The sequence below is a fragment of the Brachionichthys hirsutus genome, chromosome 18, assembly GCF_040956055.1.
Source record: "Brachionichthys hirsutus isolate HB-005 chromosome 18, CSIRO-AGI_Bhir_v1, whole genome shotgun sequence".
In the NCBI taxonomy this organism is placed as follows: Eukaryota; Metazoa; Chordata; class Actinopteri; order Lophiiformes; family Brachionichthyidae; genus Brachionichthys; species Brachionichthys hirsutus.
Window position 1 is genome coordinate 6,906,532 of NC_090914.1, and position 19,002 is coordinate 6,925,533.

A 19,002-nucleotide genomic window follows, 5' to 3' on the forward strand; every position below is an offset into this window, starting at 1 on the left:
ATTGCCTCCGTGAATTAAATAATATTCCAGAAAAAAAGTTCTTCATCTTCATCCACAACCTTGTAACAAAAAAGTGTTTAAATGTTGATAAATCAAACCAAAATAGCACACAGCTCTGCATTTACAGTTAAGTCTTTTACGTGCTTTAAAAACATGTGATATTACACTTTTAAGTGATGATCTAATCTTTCAAAGCTATTTTGAACGCATCGTTCTTTGTACTGTACGTTTAATACTCTGTACGGAACAATCCCACACGTCATCCTCGTCTGTTAAATACTGCGTTCGACTTTTACGCACAGGCACCATGAGCGTCTGGAAGTCCCGGTGCGCTCTGCCCTCCCCCATTTATCTCTTTCCGCAAGCCACGTCATCCTCGTCTGTTAAATACTGCTTTCGACTTTTACGCACAGGCACCATGAGCGCCTGGACGTCCCGGCACGCTCTGCTCTCCTCCATTTACCTCTTTCTTCTCACGGGAACGGTCTCCTCTTTCGAGGTGACACTGCTTCACACCAACGACAACCATGCGCGGATCGAGGAGACCGGCGAGGACTCGGGAAAGTGTGATACTTCTTGTTTCGCAGGCGTCGCCAGGAGGTTCACGAAAGTGTCTGAGATCCGAAAGATGGAACGGAACGTGTTGCTACTGGATGCTGGAGACCAGTTTCAGGGAACTGTCTGGTTCAACTACTACAAAGGCGCGGAAGCAGCGCACTTCATGAACAAACTTGGCTATGATGCTATGGTAACTAGTCCTTTATAATCCAAGTTAAGTTGGTGATGTTTTTGACGCTTTTGTCTGTCTGTTTGTTTGTTTATCTGTTAGCAGTGTTAGAATTTTCCATTCTCCCTCGGGTCTTTTATCTCGTTTGAGAGATGCACAGTCAATAATGAGTCAGGATTGTTAAACAACTAAAGTTTACTGAGTGTTTTCAGTACATACAAATTTAAGAAAATACATCGCTGGACTCTTCAACAGAAGAGTCCCCAATGTTCTATAGCGGTGATCTTTACCTGTCTTGATACAAAAAAATAAAAATAAAAAAAATCATATATTGTAAAATATGCATTTGATTCACTCACCAAATATCTCAGTCATAAAGAGGTCCGATATGCACTATCACTATCGTTATGATGATCCGGATCACCATGTGGACGGTGTAAATCCAATTAGGAGATGAATGAGCTGCTTGGCGGAGGTTTGCACCCTCCGAGTGCATTTCTCGTGAGATGACAACATTTGAAATCCCCTGAGACCAGCTAATGATTTCTACTATTTTATATTCCAGACTTTGGGAAACCATGAGTTTGACAATGGAGTGGAGGGTCTCATCCATCCCTTCCTGCAGAATGTGAATTTCCCTGTGGTGAGTGCCAACATAAAACCTGATCAGACTCTGGATGCAAAACTCAGTGGCCTCTACAAACCCTACACGATCTTAAATGTGGGTACAGAGAAAGTAGCTGTGGTGGGCTACACCACTGCAGAGACGCCCTACTTATCCATGCCAGGTAACAGCATCAAGATCTAATGGTTCCCATTGGCACATTGTTGCATGCAGCCACTCTTGTTCACAGCAAGTTAAGGCTCTGTTAATACAGTAGCAAATGACATTTGCATCTGATTTAGGCCCACACCTTAAGTTTGAGGATGAGGTGGAGGCTCTGCAGGTGCAGGTTGATAAACTCGAAACCTTGGGCTATCATAAGATTATCGCCCTGGGCCACTCTGGCTTTGACGTGGATAAAGACATTGCAAAGCGTGTGAGAGGGGTCGATGTTGTTATTGGAGGACACACCAACACGTTTCTCTACACTGGTAATATATCATGTTTTATTCCATTAAGATTTAATACAAAAGAAATGACTAAAAACTGTCTTGCATTTCTTTTTATTTAATTTATTATTAAATGCAGCTGCGAAAAGCTTTGATCATTCACCAAAAAGGAAGTGATAAACAGCACACTACTAACCTCAAAATGTCTTTCTGCAGGCAGCCCCCCATCCACGGAAGTACCAGCAGGTCCATACCCTTATATGGTAAGGTCAGATGATGGGAGAGACGTGCCAGTGGTCCAGGCTTATGCCTTTGGGAAATATCTTGGATACTTAAAAGTGACCTTTGATGATGCTGGGAATTTGATAAATGCTGTTGGGAACCCAATCTTGATGGATAGCAGCATTCCTCAAGGTATTCTACAGTCAACAATTATACAAATCCCATATTTGGCTCTATAGTTGTTGTACTGATTCCAAATTGTAACGAGTGAATTAACTAAATTCAGCTGAAGTGACTTTTGCTCCATTAACTGTCTTCGTTGTTCTTTGCTCTATACTTATTGCATACTGTTTCTGCAACTCTGGCAGACCCAGATGTCCTTGCTGATATCGAGGAGTGGAAAAAAGGCTTGGCTAATTACTCGTCCCAGTATGTCGGACAAACTTTAGTCTACCTCAACGGGACATTTGAAGAGTGTCGACTTCGGGAGTGTAACCTTGGAAACCTAATTTGTGATGCTATGGTAATGATTATAATCAGCATTTTTTTTTCAAACACTTACACCATAATTAGAGAATCTGATTTACTCCCTTATTCTAGTCACTGATGATACAAAAGAGAAGCTTCTCCTTTTTTGTCACAGGCGGTTGTTGAGGTTTGGATAATGCTAACTTAGAGTAAACACCACTTACCTGATCTTTAGGTTGTCATGTTCTCCACACACACAGGACAGCAACTGTTTTCAAGAAGCTGCATGTCTGCTGTGTAAAATGTATTCTTCTCTTGCCAGATTTATCACAACATAAAGTATTCAAGTGAGCTACAGTGGAATCGAGTGGCCACATGTATGCTGAATAGCGGGGTCATACGCTCTGCAATAAATGAGCGTTACAAAAATGGTACTTCACAGATTTTTCTACAGTTACTGACTGCTACTTTAGAAAGCCAAGTGTGCCCTGACCACAGGTCGTGTTTCTTTATTTAATGTGATGGCATTTGCCCCTCACGTTAGGTTCCATAACCATGGAGGAGATCCTTAACGTGTTACCATTTGGAAACACAATTGACTTGGCACAGATAAAAGGATCAACAGTGAAAAAGGCATTTGAACACTCCGTTCACAGATACGGAGGCTTGCCTGGAGAATTTCTTCAAGTCTCAGGTTTGGCTTCGAGCTCCTGGGCTCCTTTTCCATTACTCATACATTGAGAGTATCATAGACTTTAATTACCAACAGGTTTAGAAAAAGAAAAAAAAAGGAATATTTCCAGCTGCATCACTAAAGCAATTTTGGGCATTCATATTTCTTTGTTTTTTATTTCTTAATTTCTCTTTACGGCTTTCCTGCTGCCCTTAAGACAACTCCAGCGACTCTACATTCCTATGTCACATCATCTTTGAGATCCCAAACTCTATAACCTCATGAGCCACAAACCGATGCATACAGTATGTGTATTATACAACAGTGTCCTTTGGAAACACATCTGTTGTCGATGTATTTGCATTTCCTAGTAATGTGTTTTGTACAGATAAACCTTCCTGTATTTGACAGCGTTCCGTGTATTTGCAATAACATTCATCTATTTGGTTCGATTGTGTATATTTGCAGAGCATTTGCGTATTCGTTTGTATTTTCATGCATTTGAGGTCTCTCTTTCTGCAGTTTTATTAGGTTCCTGCACATTAACCTTTGTCATTCACTGTTATTGCAACCTACAGTGCTACTACCCCCCCACAGCAAGCTGCATGTAGCTTTAAAATATTTCAAAACACTACCCACCACTGCTAAGTGACCTCTTACACTTTGGTTAATCTTTATTTAGTTTGTGGATGTTTTAGATACTGGTAGACAAATTCAGGTAGCTTTAGACCCAAGTTTCCCTCTCTTTTCTCCAAGTTTTTATGCTATCCAGGTATGAGTTTAGTATATTTGTAACAAAAAGACATCAGAGTGGTGTCAATCCTCTCCTCTCATACACTCTACAATAATCTATATTTCTAAAATGTCACACCATTCCTAGTCATGTTGTAAGTGATGTCCACAGCTGGTGAAATTTACTCAATCGAACGTTACTTCTGTGACATTTCTAGGCATCAAAGTTGAGTATGACCTCTCTAAGCCAGTGAACCAGCGCGTCGCATCTGTGTCCATGCGCTGCACCGAGTGCCGTGTGCCCAAGTACGAGCCACTGGACCCGGAGAAGACGTACACTGTGGCCATGCCTTCATTCATAGTGGACGGAGGTGATGGCTTCACCATGATTAAAGAGGAGATTCTGAAGCATGACACAGGTGGGCAGCAGTGACACTTTAGTAATCATAAAAGAAAAAGGTGAGATCACTTGAAATTAAATGTTTGTTTTGCTGGGATAGTATTTATACATTTATTTAGTTTGGTACGTGGAAATCTTTGGGGGGCATTTTATTGGCTTTATTTATGAAATCACTGGGTGAATGACCGGAAGGAAGGAAAAAGTGTATGTGTGCGAGGGGTACACTGCTAGGTGGGCTAGCGCTCTATACACAAAGTGCATGCTCTAACCACTGCACCATCTGCATGCTTTATGATGAGTTTTTGGAGAGGGACAATCCAATCCAAAGAACAATCCATAAAATAACAGTGGTGATGAGGATCATCATCCTGAATAATATTCCAAGAACTCTTTCAAGGCTCATGGACTGCCTCCTGAAGAATACCACCATCAGTGAAATATTATTCTTCTGGAAAAACTATCAAACTAATAATGATACCGCTGTGATTTCAAATACGAGGAATAGAAGTTGAAGTAATTGGGAGAGAGCCATGGAAGATGTTTACTCTATCTGACTGCTGCTTAGAGAAAAATAGCTCTAATCTAAGCGTTAGGAAAGAGACGACAAGAGCCAAGCAATGTGTCAATATTGTGAACTCGGGATAGCTGCCAGACTCCTTCCAGGTCTCAGAAGCCCTTCATCCCCTGCTTCTAGTAAACTGAACTCCAGGAGCTGAACTTGGATGACTTTTCTTCACTAAATCTTTCTTTGTCTCTCCTTGTGTAACCCCAATGAAAAAACTGTCCATGAATTTTAATATAAATAATTCATTCCACGTTTAGTATCCAGTGAAACATCTCAGAAACATATGCAAAATAAATTAGAAATGCAGGCCTGTCTGATCATGTTAATGAAAGAGAAATAAATTATTTCTCTGGCGCCGCTTTAACAAATAAATGCCTTCTTCCCTTTACTCAAACCTGTTGTGTAGTTACTATGTGAAAGATATAATTGGTGAGTCCTATCTTACATGAACAGAGAAAAATGTTGGCTTCCTCTAACTTCCATGAACTTAAAGCAAGTATTTTAGCGCTGCAACTGTCCTAGTATTAGGAAAGGATATACTGGGAAATTATCTAAACTCTCGCAAGTGAAAACTGTTAATTTCAGACGCATAGTTTACGATTCTGCAGCTGTTGCTAATGCTCACAGGAAACATAACATTAAAACAGGTGTTTGGAGCATATGCCAAACGGATTTGCTCAGCTATCCAGATCATTGAATTCAGGGTTTCCAGTAACACAATCAACTGTTGGTTGTACAACAACAAAGTGGGAAGCAATTGGGAACAACAGCAACTAAGCCGCGAAGTGGTCGTCCATGTAATATTACAGCTTCGCATAGCTGTGAAGCTGCAAAGGTCGACTGACATCATATAAAATCATATGGTTTAAGAATGACGTGCCACTCAAGTGCATATGCGTGTGAAGGCAGGCGACCAAATACTTTTGGTAACATGGAAAACAAGCACTGACCAAGTTGTCATTTTCATCTTACAGGTGATATGGACATTTTCGTTTTGTCCAAATATGTGTCGGATATGAAGCGTGTGTATCCCGCAGTGGAAGGCCGGATAATATTCAGGAACTCGGCCATCCTTACAACCCAGAGTCTTGGCTTGTTGCTGCTGGGTTTTTGTCTATCCCTGGCCCTCTGAAGCCAAAATTGTAATTTACTACCCAAATGTGCCCATATGTATGGTTCGTGAATCTGTCAGCTATACTCTCTTTTCATAAAGAATATTACTCTAGATATTATTTTGTTGAAGCAAATTAAATTACAGGCGCAATCTGTAAATATGTCCGTTTATACAGCTTGTGCTTATGAGCATAGCATCTCCCTGTTTGCATTGGAAAACATATTTCTCACCAGAAATAGCTGAGCCAGATTACACATGGTACAGAGAACATTTGTTCCAGATGTGTCTCAAGTTTTTGTCATTATATCAGCCTCTGTTTAAGCATGTTACTTGTATTTTTCACCCTATATTAAATAAAATGAAAATGAATATATTCTCTTCCTTGTTGGGCATTTGGGTGAATTTAAAAAGAAAAATCTAACCATGTGTTTATAAAGTGTTGAAAAATAAAAACCTGAGACAGTTGGTTTTCTTTTCCCATCTTTTCAAAATAAGAGTCAGGAAGATTTAAAAGGCATTTTCACATCTGGTGTTTATTATCAGTCATGACTCCCGTTAGAATTATGCACTGCACATTTTTAGCACGTTACCTTCCCTGAGCTTCGCCAGTTACTCCAGTAAGTGAGAAGTGGGAAGTCCGACAGCGGACATAGAGGAAAAACCAGTGTGAGATCTGCACTTTCATGATGAGACTCATTTTCTAAAATTCTAATACATAATTTAATGCATAACTTCATTTACAGAGAAACCTGGCTCTTTTTCTCCGACAGGTCCAACAGTCTCTGGAGAAATGTAGGCTTGGATAAATGCTTCATATGATGTAACATCACGTGAGAACAGTTCATATTACATCCACGGAGCCATCACGGATGTCTCCTTCAGTGCCTGCTGGAGAGGGAGGGAATTCAGTATGAAAAGCACAAAAATAGATCTTCTTTTTAGTAGTAGTATGTAAACATATTCCTGATCAATATGTGGAGTTCAAAGAGTATAGCCTGGTTCTGCACTGATTTTTTTAGAAGGTTCAGGCTGTGTCCTTTGGCAGGTCAACTTTTATAAGTATCGGTACATATGCAGGGAAATGTCTAGAAAGTTTATTTCCCAGTATCCTTTCTTTGCGTTTAGTGGTTGTTGTGAGAAGGGCTTAGACATGCATTTTCCTGATTAGAAATCTTTTGTGGTGGTGATGGAGACTCTGTGGGACCCCCTTGTTCGGGGTGGTGTGATACCCCTCTACAGTCTGTCTGCCTAGTACTTGTTTTGTATGCCTGCTGTCTTTGCATGTAGTGAAGGTGGACAGGGCAGATGGTGAGCTGCAGAATAGTAATTTCTTGATTTTCAGCAAATCTGCCGCATCTGGATGGAGCTTCGAGTTCCTGCTGGAGCTCAGCTTATGGTTCCCTCATTCGTGCCTGGCTTTATTTATCATTTGGTCGAATAAAAATGTCTTCATGCACAAAGAAAATGATCCGTGCTTAGATAATAAACCGTGTTTCTCTGTAAACCAAGGCCAGCCTCTATTTACCTTGTTGAGCTCAGGGAAAAGTTCTTGAATTGTGATGTCCAGCAACACATATGTCAGCTGAAGAAGATTTAAAAAGGGAAAAATGAAAAGAAAGATTAATATAAAAACGGTGAAAGCATTTGAGAAAACAATAGAATTCGGATTAGCACAGGGAATTTGGCATGGCAAACAAGCTATATGAATGATCTCAGATATAAGCTTGTGTACCTGTTTGTTTAGAACTGGCTGTTGCAGTCCATCAAACAAAAGGCGAATTCCTTCATACTTGGCCTCTTCTCCAATACATTTCCCAAGGAAGTCTAAAGATAAGTGCCGTTACAGATTTCCAAGGCACCACATGTAAAAATAATTGCAACGAACTACCTAGAGGAATGGCGAATGAATACCTGGAATATAGTGCATCATCTCCCCAAATGTCTTTTTTGCCCTCCTCTGCTTATCCTGAGCCGAGCGGGGGGGACTGCTTTCACAGAAAACTGTGTCTGAAAAGGCAAAGGTTACGTACATCATGTCACTTGAGTAAATTAGAAAAGGATCCTGATACTGGATGAAAAGATCATCGCCAAACTCTCTATCTCTGAATTCAATGTTATTTATATAGGAGGAGGTAAGAGAGTCAAAAACAAAGAGAGGGAGAGCGAGTGATAGAGAGACAGAGCGAAGGAGCAGACAAAAACATAATATAACATATAGGCCGCCAAACAAGATACTGACTAAAGAGGTGCTATATAAAACTATAAATGCTAAGGCTAGCGATAGGGACATCAGAGTTGACAGTCACAGGTCCAGGTTCTGCAGCACCACGGAGCAAAGGACCTGCAGACTGAGACAAAGAGGGACAAACAGAGGGAGAGCGAGCACAAGACTACGGGGAAGAGAGAGGGATTACTGACATATATTTATAACATGAATAACCAGATGGAGAGGGAAGAGCTCAGTGTGTCCATAGGAGGTCATTCCACCAGTGTTGGCCTATTGATTATTGTATGGATTAATTAAAAAGGAAAGTCTGTAATCTACTCTTGAATGAACGGCACCTCTAAGCAGGGTGATGAGTGAGACTAGGCGGTGCTCCTGGACGACCTGGTTCAGTTTGTACTGAAGGTAGAAATCCGTGTAGGCTTCCATTGTGTTCTTGAACAGGATCCTGCCAGTCATTAGCAGGTGGTGCAGCCAGTCTGGGATGTGGAAGACCACTCGTCCTAAAATCCATGAAGGAGAGAGGAATTAAGAGTGTTGGAGGTAATATGAGATACATAGTATAGAAGCAAAGTGCGAGCTTGGACAAATTATCCAATACAATGCATGAAACAAAATGAAAGTGATCAGTATCAGGTGATGCATGTTGGAATAAAGAAACTCCTGGAGGACTCACTTACCCACATACATCAAGTAGTCATACACCCCTTCTACAGTCATCATTTCCATGAAGTAATTCTGATTGTGTCTCTTCTCAGTCATCTCTGATCTGTTAGCGTTGTTTTTGAAGAGGTCATTGAAGAGCTAGGATTAAAACACGCAGTTGATGGAACGGTTACTGGCAAAACTCTGCAGCGGAAAATAAGAAATTTAAGCATCGCAACCATCTTTATTCATTTTAATATTAAATTGATTCGAGGTTAATTGTCTTCATGACTGTATGAGACAATAACATCATTTCAGTGAAGTTAACTTTGAATCATGTTAAATTACCTCGAGTTTAAAAAAAAATAAACAGCTCAAGGATCATGAACTGTTTACAATGATTTAAATTCAGTCTCTGACAAGTTATTCATGTTAAAAAAAGATTTGGGACAAAAAGAGAAAAAAACTAAAACAAAATTGCTATTAAAACTGTTAACAATTAATTATTGCCTTAAAAGGTATTTAATATTTGCTATGCATTTCTATTTTTGCTTTTTCAGACTATTTTCCTAGTCTGGCTTTATATTAAGATTATCTAGCTGCATGGACAGATAATTACACTTGCAGGTTATTTTCTGTTCTGGGCAAAACAAAAAACTTATTTTAATTTAGCTTTGAAATGCCTTTATTTACTAAATGCCAACTTGAATCGCCAACCTTTTTATCATTTTCTGAGGTGGGGCTTAGAATGGTGAGCTCAGGCCGGCTGGGTTTAGGTTTGGGAGATTCACAGGAGTTGAAGAAGGACTGGAGGAAAGGCTCCAGATGCTGCCCTTTCTGACAGAGAAAACAGAAAGTACATGTTGCAGCTGTCCAAGAAATACACAAAGGACAGCTTAGACTTGGATTGACCTGATGGTAAGCATTTGATTTGCACAGATGGGGAGAAACAGAGCATTCCCATACTACACCCAAACAAGTTTCTCACCTCTTTTATTAATTTGCTGGGAACCGACTTAATAATTTTCCCTGTGAAACAGAAACATTTAATGAGCGGGTCTGTCACATTTAGCTTCTGTGTGAAACAAAAACAACTTTTGAATACAGCTATTTTCAGTGTGCTGTTCAGACAGAATCCATCACACCACTCTGTCACTGTACCCAGATTCACGTCAGGCAGCATCTTATCCAGGAACTGAGACCCCATGCTGTGAGGAGACAGGAAGTCGACAAGAAGCTGACTGTTGCTCAGCTCAGGGTGCTGCAGAAGTTTCTGCAAAGTGAATATATAAGAATATTTGGGTTAGGTCCATAAAGGTTTCTCCTGTAACATCAAAATGCTGTAGAAATCAACACATTCAGAGAACTGAGATTTATTTTCTGATACTAACACAATTAATTCCTGTATTACCAACTCATGTGCCGTTAGGGCGGCAACATACCTGAAGGTACTCCTGAAATTCCTCCCGCTTCGATGTTAGGAACTCATAATTCTTTGGACCAATGATTCTTTTCGAAGGCAGCTGTGCATCTGGAAAAGAGCCTACAAAGAGCACAATATTTCACAAAAAAGAACACAAAATGAATTTCAGGAATGAGCATTATTTTACTCTGATAAGCGATTTGACAGGAAGCCTCTCTGTGGATTTCCTTTCGAGTTCCTAGCTAGCGCAAACAGGGGAAATAATGTTCTGGGATCTGTGAGGCCATTTTTGTCTTCATTCCTTCTGACAGCGCATAAAAAAAGACGGGGCTTAGAATACCAGCTAGAGCAGCATTATGAGGAGACCCTACCATGAAATTCAGTGAGCTTTGATTCGAGTACATAGAATTCCAGATATCTTCTGTACACAGACCAGAGCTCAGTCTCGTGTCCCACTGTGGACAAACGCAAAGAGAGAAAACAAACATGCAATTAATAAATGTCAGGTAGAATCACTGCCAACTGATCGTCAGCACAAACACAATGAAACCAGTTCAGTCTCCACTCCAAAATGTCACGCAACAAAGCAGGAAGGCCTCACAGACGACAGTAAGTAAAACCGAAGTGCAGATCTGCATTTGGCTCACCTGCCTTCCGGTCATTGCGCTCTACGTCAATACAGAACACAGGAATCCTCTCCCTTTTCACATCGTCATCATAGAAATCAATGTACGGGATGGTGATGTTCCAGGCTGAGAGGTTTCGGGGTGTGCTAGGGGTGGAGGCAGCCTCCAGAGGCGAGTCATCCTCCAGCACCATCATGGCTTCCTCCACCTACAAATGAAGAAAGAGGTCATGGTCAGATCTGCTGCTGCCAAAGCGTAGAACATTACTAGAGAGCCTTTCACTTTCAATTTAGATTTAGATTTCTTTTTTCTTCAGTGAATGCAATAAGCTTCCGTACAAAGGGAAGCACTCGGAGGAAGTTCAGCTGGCTTCTCTCTCTTTCTGGAATCGATAGAAATGTTGAGGAAGGCAGTAGTCAGTGATTCACAAAACTCTGGCATCATCAAAATAACACTCCAGAGGGAGCCAGATGGGATCAACACTGTGCCTTCTTGTCTTTACTCACTAACGCCCTCAAGTGGCGTCTCCAATGATTGTGAAAAGGAAGTGCCATGACGCGAATTTGACCTTTTACAAAAGCTGAACAGGTTAAGAAGAAAAAGGACCCCCCCCCCCAAAGAAAAGCTGAGGAATAACTTTTCACATTCTAAGCAATAAATTGCAGGGTTTACATGCAGAGCGAACAAGAGACATATTGGAGACTAAGGAATGCACGGGGCCATTTTATTTTTGGGTAGATCTTATTCTGCATGAAAACAGAATTGTTAGAATTGTACAAATCCACTTCACCATGTCATCTTCGCCCTCCACCAACCCATGGGACGGCAGCATGGCTCCTTCCATGGTAGTGCTCTTGAAAACGCCTTTGATCTTACTGCCGATGCGACTGATCCCAAAAGATTCACCCCTCTTTGATGTGTTCCTGCGGGACAAACAGGGAGGTTTATCAGACAATGCATGATGGAGGAGGGGCGCATGGCTTCAGCAAAGCACATGGAGCTTGAAAGAAGTGGGGAGGGAGGAACCGTGGAGGAGGGGGAGCAAAAATAAGTGTACAGATCACAGCCTGGGGGGGAGAAGCTAAGGTAGCCAAAGCCAAAATGTCACAACACAGCCATCTCACAATGAAATCCTCGGGTTCTTGTTTGAAATCAATCCAGATTTTCTCGTTTGAAGGGGATCACAAATTTAATCATCCCAAATATCTTGCATGTTCAGTTACCAGCCAACCAGAGCAGGCACGTATAACACCCCGGGTGTTCTTTGTAAGCGCCTATTAGATTGGGTGAAAATCACTTTCATTATATGTCAAATAGTGATGTATCCCAAACAGGTGAAACTGAACATTGAAAGGTCACTGCATTGTTTAAAAAAAAAAATCATCAGCCTCAACATAAAAAAAATGGTGGAGGAAGGACAAAAAACAGGATCCATGCATCAGTCCCACCATGCAGGCATCTGGTTGGGACTGGGGTCACGGAAGGGGAAGTGTAAATGCATGGCACCACATTCAGCAACCTGTGACACATGAATGGACCCTGACTTACTTTGGCGATGAGTGGCGGTGGGATAGCGAGCCGTATGGGAAAGTTGTGAACGTGGACTGGGCATGGAGGGAGTTAAAAGATGCAGGTGAAGAGCTGCCAGAGGCGGTGAACAGTAAGGATGGGGACTCGGGGCTCCAGTCCCAGGAACTATAAGCAGAACAGGGCCGTGTCCCCCACGGGCAAGAGGAGGGAGAGGGCCATGAATCATACCGGGGAAGGCAGTATGGCGATCACAGAATCAGAGTGGACATACAGTCACAGAGGCCACATTACATCCATGGAGTTAAGGGCGGACAGAGTGGAAGAGAGGCTACTGAATCACAGACATGGAGGGAGTTCCAGCTCAGGGTTTATAATATTAAGCATCGGTAAAAGCCATGATCTTCTTTCTCTTCTATTGCATTTGAGTGGCGTATCTCATGCTGCTCTAAAACTACTTTCAATGCTTTCTTTAGCACAAACTGAAATAAAAAAACAACAACCAATGTTCCTCCTTGTACAAGTCTGTCTAATTTTGGAAATGAGCAAACCATAGTTAGAATATTTTAACAGGAAAAAAAATGTTATTATCATATTAGAATAATAATAATTAAGTACATTTAACACCTTTTACTGATTAAGGTTTCTCTTCTCGCATTTACAGCACAAGCATCAAATAAAACACATCCGGGGGATTACGTTGTATTAGAGAAAACATTTCTACATCATCATCACATTATCAGATAGTGCTCATTGAATTGAAGCCTTTATTGCAGCTGGCAGCAGGCCCAGAGCACGGAACTAGTTAGTGAAAAGGGAGCACATGTTCCCCCGGAGACCGGTCAGGAAAGAATGGCATGTAGCTTGTAGCTTGTAGCTTGCGTGCAGCAGCACTGCTCAGCCAGCCACTGTTTTGATCAGAACACTGATGGCTCATACTCACCGAATGTCATCCAAACTGACGCTATTTCTGGAACAATATGCACAAGGAGTTAGTGGCAGGGCGCCGGGGCCGCGTACACGCCACACCCCGTGATAGAAATATACAGTCGATCCCCCTGGTTCAAGTCATTCCATTTCTAATCTGAGCTTTATTACATTGTAAAGTTTTTTTTTATGTTTTATTAATCGCTCACAGCCTCTTACCAGCTCTATTAAGACTACACTGACAATAAATGTAATTACATTTAATGTAGCTGACGCAAAATATATTCAGCTATTATAATGCAGTGGATGTGAGGATAAAGAGGATTGTGGATTAAAGAATTTTTGTAAATTATTTGTGGAATTGAGAAAGATGAAAGGTGTCAAGATTATCCACATGAAATAATGAGATTTTTTTTCTACATTATCTAAAGTTAGCTGTATCATCTGTCTAATACCAAGTGATGAATGAATATATTGATAAATATCATGGGTCATAGCTCTTATTTTGTTACATACCAACACAGGTCAAGTGAAACCTACCTGCTCATTCTGGAATTCCTGGCTGGGGACTCGGCCCCTCGCAGAAGCTGGCGGAAGTACTGAAGGATGAAAAGTTATGGAAGTTTCAAGTCGATTTGCATGTGCAAATTCAAGAGCAGTATATAAACAACATTAAAGATGTATGGAGTAAACTATGAAGTGAAGTGATTTAGTTCTTGGTCTTGCGCTAACCTCGTCACTGTGGCAAAACATGGGGGTGAAAACATTCTCCAGGAGTGACAGGACGTGCTCGTAGGCTTCAAACAAGCACTTCATGGTCTGTAGTTTTACCACCTGCGGATACGGGCCCTCTGCAACTGGGATGTCAGACAAGAGCCATGTTAACAACGTTCATACTTGTGAGGGTGAGTCCAGTGGGTATTTAGATAACAGGAAAATCTCACATACTGTTGCGTATTTCCTCCACGATAAAAGGGTCGAAGCGGATTTTGTCGACGCTCTCATCCAAACAGTAGGTCTCGTAGATCTTCTTCACCTCCTCGTGGAGATTCATCTTCTCTGAGTCAGACAGCTCTGGGCAGAGGATCCTATCATTGAACTCCTCTGGGAATTTAAGAGTTAAACACTTCAGCTGCGTTGCTACAGGAACTTTGAGAATGCATCGGCAGCCTGAGTATCACGGACATGTGTTTATTGACTTTGTGAGAGGCGACACCGAGCCAGTGGAGGCTTGTCTTGAATTAATTTCTCTTATATGGAGAAAATGTTTGACACCACAGTGAATATAAATAAAAAATAATTGAACCAAAAAAGGATAGATTGCATATTCATTTTACCAAAGTTGTATAACTTCCTTTCAAGAGTCTTTAGGTTTTGAAATGTAGGATTTTGATTGTGCTAGAAAAAGCAGAAGGCAGATCTTCTGAAGGTGTCTGGGACAAGCTTACCAACGGCCAGGCAGAACTGGAGAACATGGACGGCCCCTTCTTGCTTCAGGAAGTTCATGAAACGGAAGAGAAGGTCTTGCTGTTCTCTGATTTCTTTCAACTCAAGCTTCAGCACCTGGTCAGAGAGAGAAAAACAGAACTCCGTGCTCTTTAATTAAACATCTTAAAAACATGTTAGGCTCTGTGAGATCTTTGAAGAGGCCTAAATCAGCGTCTTCATATCGTGATTCGTGTAAAACTTCAAACTTGCTCAAAATCCTTACATTGCATGTCATCAAAATATGAATAATTGTGTCCATGGTTATAAAAAATACAAAACTATCCATGTTGTTAACACAAGTGTAATCTGTGTATAACTTCCACAATGTGACCTGACTCCCCTTCTTCCTCCCAGGTGTTGACCCTGTTTAATTTCACACGTTGTTGTTCCCGGTTTATTCTCGTTTACCAATGCAAGAGTTATGAGACGCACCTTCATTTGTGACGGTAAGGATTAACCTGAGAACAATTCACAACAGGACATAAATGACTGATGATTTAAGAAACGATTTACGATACTCAGTGACTGCATGATATGGAGGTATATTATTTAGAATTTTTATTCTGAGAAATGTAATAAAACATTTTTTTTTAACAATCATATTCCCTCGTATTAGAGAAAACACTCACAGAGGGCTTTTTGTTGCGAGCGTCAGAGTACTTTTGAAGAAAAGGAACCAATGCTGACGGGGGCTCTACGTCTTCTTCAGGCTGGAGCCAAGAAAGCACAAAGGAAACATCTTATTCTCCCAGAAAGAAAACTCTGCAAGGACTTATTTAAATGCACAGAACATGAATGGTTAAACTTACAGGGGAGTTATCAATGAATATCAAAAGTAAATGATTCACTGTGTCCTGCAAAAAAAAAAAAAAAAAACAGCAATCAGGCATTTCACAACCTTTTTGACGCTGTGATAAAGACAAACAATCAACTCCCATTTGCACACTTGTGGTAAATAACTGCCCCCCCCCCCTTTTTTTTTTTTTAAGAATCAAATGTGCAGAAAGCTTCAACGGAAAACAGTTTTTGATTGAGTTAACTGGTCCTTATTGTGTCTACACTCACAGGATCAGCCAAGTAGTCCATGGAAGGCAGGAAAACAGAACCAGCCAAGACTTCTCTAATCAGGAGCGTAAGAGATCTGAGAGGAGCAAAGAGATAAGGTAGCAGGAACAAAGAACGGGAGAGAGTAAAGGTCCTTTCCGACTTCAGTACAGAAACTGTGCAGTGATGTCGGGAATCTCGCTGGAAGGAACACCAGCCCTCAGACCAAGTGAGAGACAAGAAGGGCTAAACAGGCCAAACTATGAAGCACACCTTTACCTTTTTAAGTTCATGGCGTGTAAGCGCAGTGACTTCTGCCTACTGTCGCATCAAGCGCATACTCTCTTTGCTGCTAGACATTTTGTGGAACACTGAGGCTACATTCAACAGGTTTTGACAGATAAATTGAGCAATTGTTGTTTATTTCGTGAAGCACTAACTATGTTACCTGCAGTCCATCGCCTTAGGTGGCAGAATATAGGGGAAGAGCGTCTCTATCAGCTTCCTGAGGTAGAGGAGCTCATCTCTGCGACTGCGTAGGGCTACATGGAGGTCAGCAGCATATTCCTCCAGGGCAGCTTGCTGAAGGTACTCTGCATTCTTTACTGCAGAGGACAGACAGAGGAGTTGAGTGGTTATTGATTTGCGTCTTGTGCTGAACACAAAAACAAGAAGCGTACGAGTAATACCTTTCTGTCTCGCTTTGCTGATTATTTCAATGTGCTTCATGGAAACGTTAAGCAGCTTTTGTGTGATGAGAGATGCCACATCCACCTGAGAGAAACAGAGAAGAAAAACGAGTACACGTGTTTAATCGATCGGCATTCCAAGAGGTCGACTTAAGCACAGCCGAACCTCACCTTCTGGGTTCGGCGGACCAACACGGCAGCAAAGAAGCGTAAAGTCACCCTCAGCTCGTCCACAAAGGCCTCGTCGTCTGTGATGTCTCTGAAAGTAAAGGCCACGTAGTCACATCTTTCACTGCACGCAACACATCAGCCTACCTCAGCTTATATTAATACAAAACACATAGACAACATATTTACCTATACCAAGGATACACAAAATTTTCCAAAACCAGCTCCAGAATCTTTAAAAAAAAAGGAAAGCAGAACAGCACAATGAATTGATGTACTACTTTATTTATTTTTAAATGAACTTGAAAGGATGTCTTTAGTAATTTAATTGTTAATGTATAACCTCTGAAAGTGAAGCATCCACCTTGGAAGGAACTTTCAGGTCAAGCCATGGTTGATAGTTTTCTAGCAATAAAGTTGGTCTGTAAAATAAAGGACAGCGTTTTATTCAGCCTCTCTTTGATTAACCTGGTTTACCTGTCTTTCTTATGGGTGTTTGTCTTTCAGTAGCACAAGTAGTCTCAGAAAAAGCAGTAACATAGTAATGTATGGTGAATATATAGGGAATATACAAGCCTATAAATTGTCATTTAGTGAATTTGAACAATAAGTGTTTACATTTTCGGCTTAAAAAACTCACACAATTGATAAAATAACAATACGGCTAATTTATTTTCACCAATGCTTTGCAATATAAGCACGTCTCACCTGTGCCTTTGGCATTTTATCTTTCCACAAACAGCACAGCTATGGCCCAGTGGAAACAGCTCCTGCTGGTATGACTTCAAGAGAAAGGTGACATGAACTATTGCTGCAAGAGAGCCTTAATCAGAGGTTGAACATCGATACATACAGTACTGCGTAAAAATATTGGGCAGGTGTCAACGTAGGAATGCTGTTTGAAAGGTAAAGAGTGGTGACACCAAATATTGATTAGCTTTAGGTTTTTCTTCTGTTCGCTCACTTTGTATTTGGTACATAGATTAAAAAATGAACAATGAAATGTAATATTTCATATTTTAAGAAAACCATTCTTACTTCACAGAATGTTTTCCTCACCGTTTTACAAGTTTTACAAATTAAGTAATAATTATATTATCATATTTTGTTTTAAAATATACAGACAAGTTATACAACACTAGTTATTTAGTGACCGATACATACAAAATGTGTATGTTATCTTTTACAAAAGTAATTAAATAAACACAAATGTAAATCCTCACAAATGTTTCGGTAATGAGAATTAATAGGAAATTACATTAAATTAAAAATGGTATGTGTTTAAAGTGTTCAAGGGGTCAAATTGTCGTTTAAACAGCAGAACAAAGAAAAAGAAGAAAGAATCTTTGCAAAAACAATATTACTTTTTTTCTGAGTATGCGATTATTACACAAAATACATTTTCGGAATGGTCTTGACGAGGGCTACGCGTCTGTGTGTGTGTGCTGTTTAGTGTCGGGGTGTGTGCGGGCGTGAGTGTGTTGGAAGGAAGACATTCAAGTATGTATTCAGTCTCTTTTTAAAGGCGACAGAGAAGGGGATTGCCTAATGTGCAGTGGTAAGAGACAGAGAAAGCTCTATCCCCTCTGAACTTCCGGGAACTCGAGCATCAGCTGACCCGAGTTGCTGAGCAGTGAAGAAGCTCAGCGAGGGAAGGGGGGCAAGACCATTCATGGTTGTATAAATCTGTTATTACTACAGTTTAGAGTCTTAATACTAGGGAATTGTATTCCATCAACCTGCCCACCTTGTCTTTCGGTTTGATGGAAATAAAGACGTTGGGAAGCAGCGACTCGGGCCCCAAGGAGCAGTAGAAAGTGACCACCCCAGCGAGGAAGGACCAAAACACCATAATGATGTGCATATGTCTGCCAAAACACAAGAAAGACACACAAATGGACTACAGTGTCTCAGGGGGGGGGGGGGGGCAGTGAATAGGCCGATCACTGCCGGAGTAACGTCTGTACTTACCTGTTTAAAAGCACAGTGCACATGAGCAGGGCCAGCAGCAGAAAGCAGAAGACTGGGTACTGCCGGCCCAGCTCTCTGAACCGGCTCAGCATCACCCTTCGCTTTATTTTCCTGAGACAAGCCCCGATGCGTCCCATCGTCAGGGCGTGTTTACGCGCAGCCTTTTAGATATTACTGTAAAATAAAACAACAGCGTGGAGCGGCAACAAATAAACACGTTATTCTCCACCTTATATTCCAGGCGGTGATTTTTATTTACCCCCCAAGCCCCCCCCCCCCCCCCCCCCCCCCCTTCCATGCACTTACTGCTCGTGCA

General features: G+C 41.1%; 2 protein-coding genes across 2 annotated transcripts; one reads left to right on the top strand and one right to left on the bottom strand.

The window, feature by feature from the left end:
• Positions 1-307: 307 nt before the first annotated feature.
• On the top strand, positions 308-6,409 carry LOC137907746 (snake venom 5'-nucleotidase-like). The gene is made up of 9 exons (XM_068752103.1): positions 308-748; positions 1,293-1,515; positions 1,634-1,822; positions 1,997-2,194; positions 2,371-2,525; positions 2,793-2,901; positions 3,015-3,164; positions 4,094-4,294; positions 5,815-6,409. The coding sequence occupies exons 1-9, from the start codon at positions 308-310 to the stop codon at positions 5,970-5,972; spliced, it is 1,824 nt and encodes a 607-aa protein (XP_068608204.1). The 3' UTR covers positions 5,973-6,409.
• Positions 6,410-6,489: 80 nt separating this feature from the next.
• Positions 6,490-18,823, bottom strand: LOC137907374 (sorting nexin-14-like). Its single transcript, XM_068751703.1, has 30 exons — positions 18,687-18,823; positions 18,463-18,583; positions 17,424-17,497; positions 17,059-17,137; positions 16,905-16,948; positions 16,719-16,806; positions 16,548-16,632; positions 16,307-16,463; positions 15,880-15,955; positions 15,624-15,668; positions 15,444-15,524; positions 14,775-14,889; positions 14,275-14,430; positions 14,059-14,183; positions 13,867-13,925; positions 13,343-13,369; positions 12,421-12,567; positions 11,663-11,795; positions 10,894-11,080; positions 10,618-10,701; positions 10,266-10,366; positions 9,985-10,096; positions 9,812-9,852; positions 9,541-9,660; positions 8,859-8,982; positions 8,517-8,681; positions 7,866-7,961; positions 7,687-7,778; positions 7,480-7,536; positions 6,490-6,842 (listed from the first exon to the last, which is right to left on the bottom strand). The coding sequence occupies exons 1-30, from the start codon at positions 18,821-18,823 to the stop codon at positions 6,801-6,803; spliced, it is 2,970 nt and encodes a 989-aa protein (XP_068607804.1). The 3' UTR covers positions 6,490-6,800.
• Between the last annotated feature and the right edge of the window lie 179 nt (positions 18,824-19,002).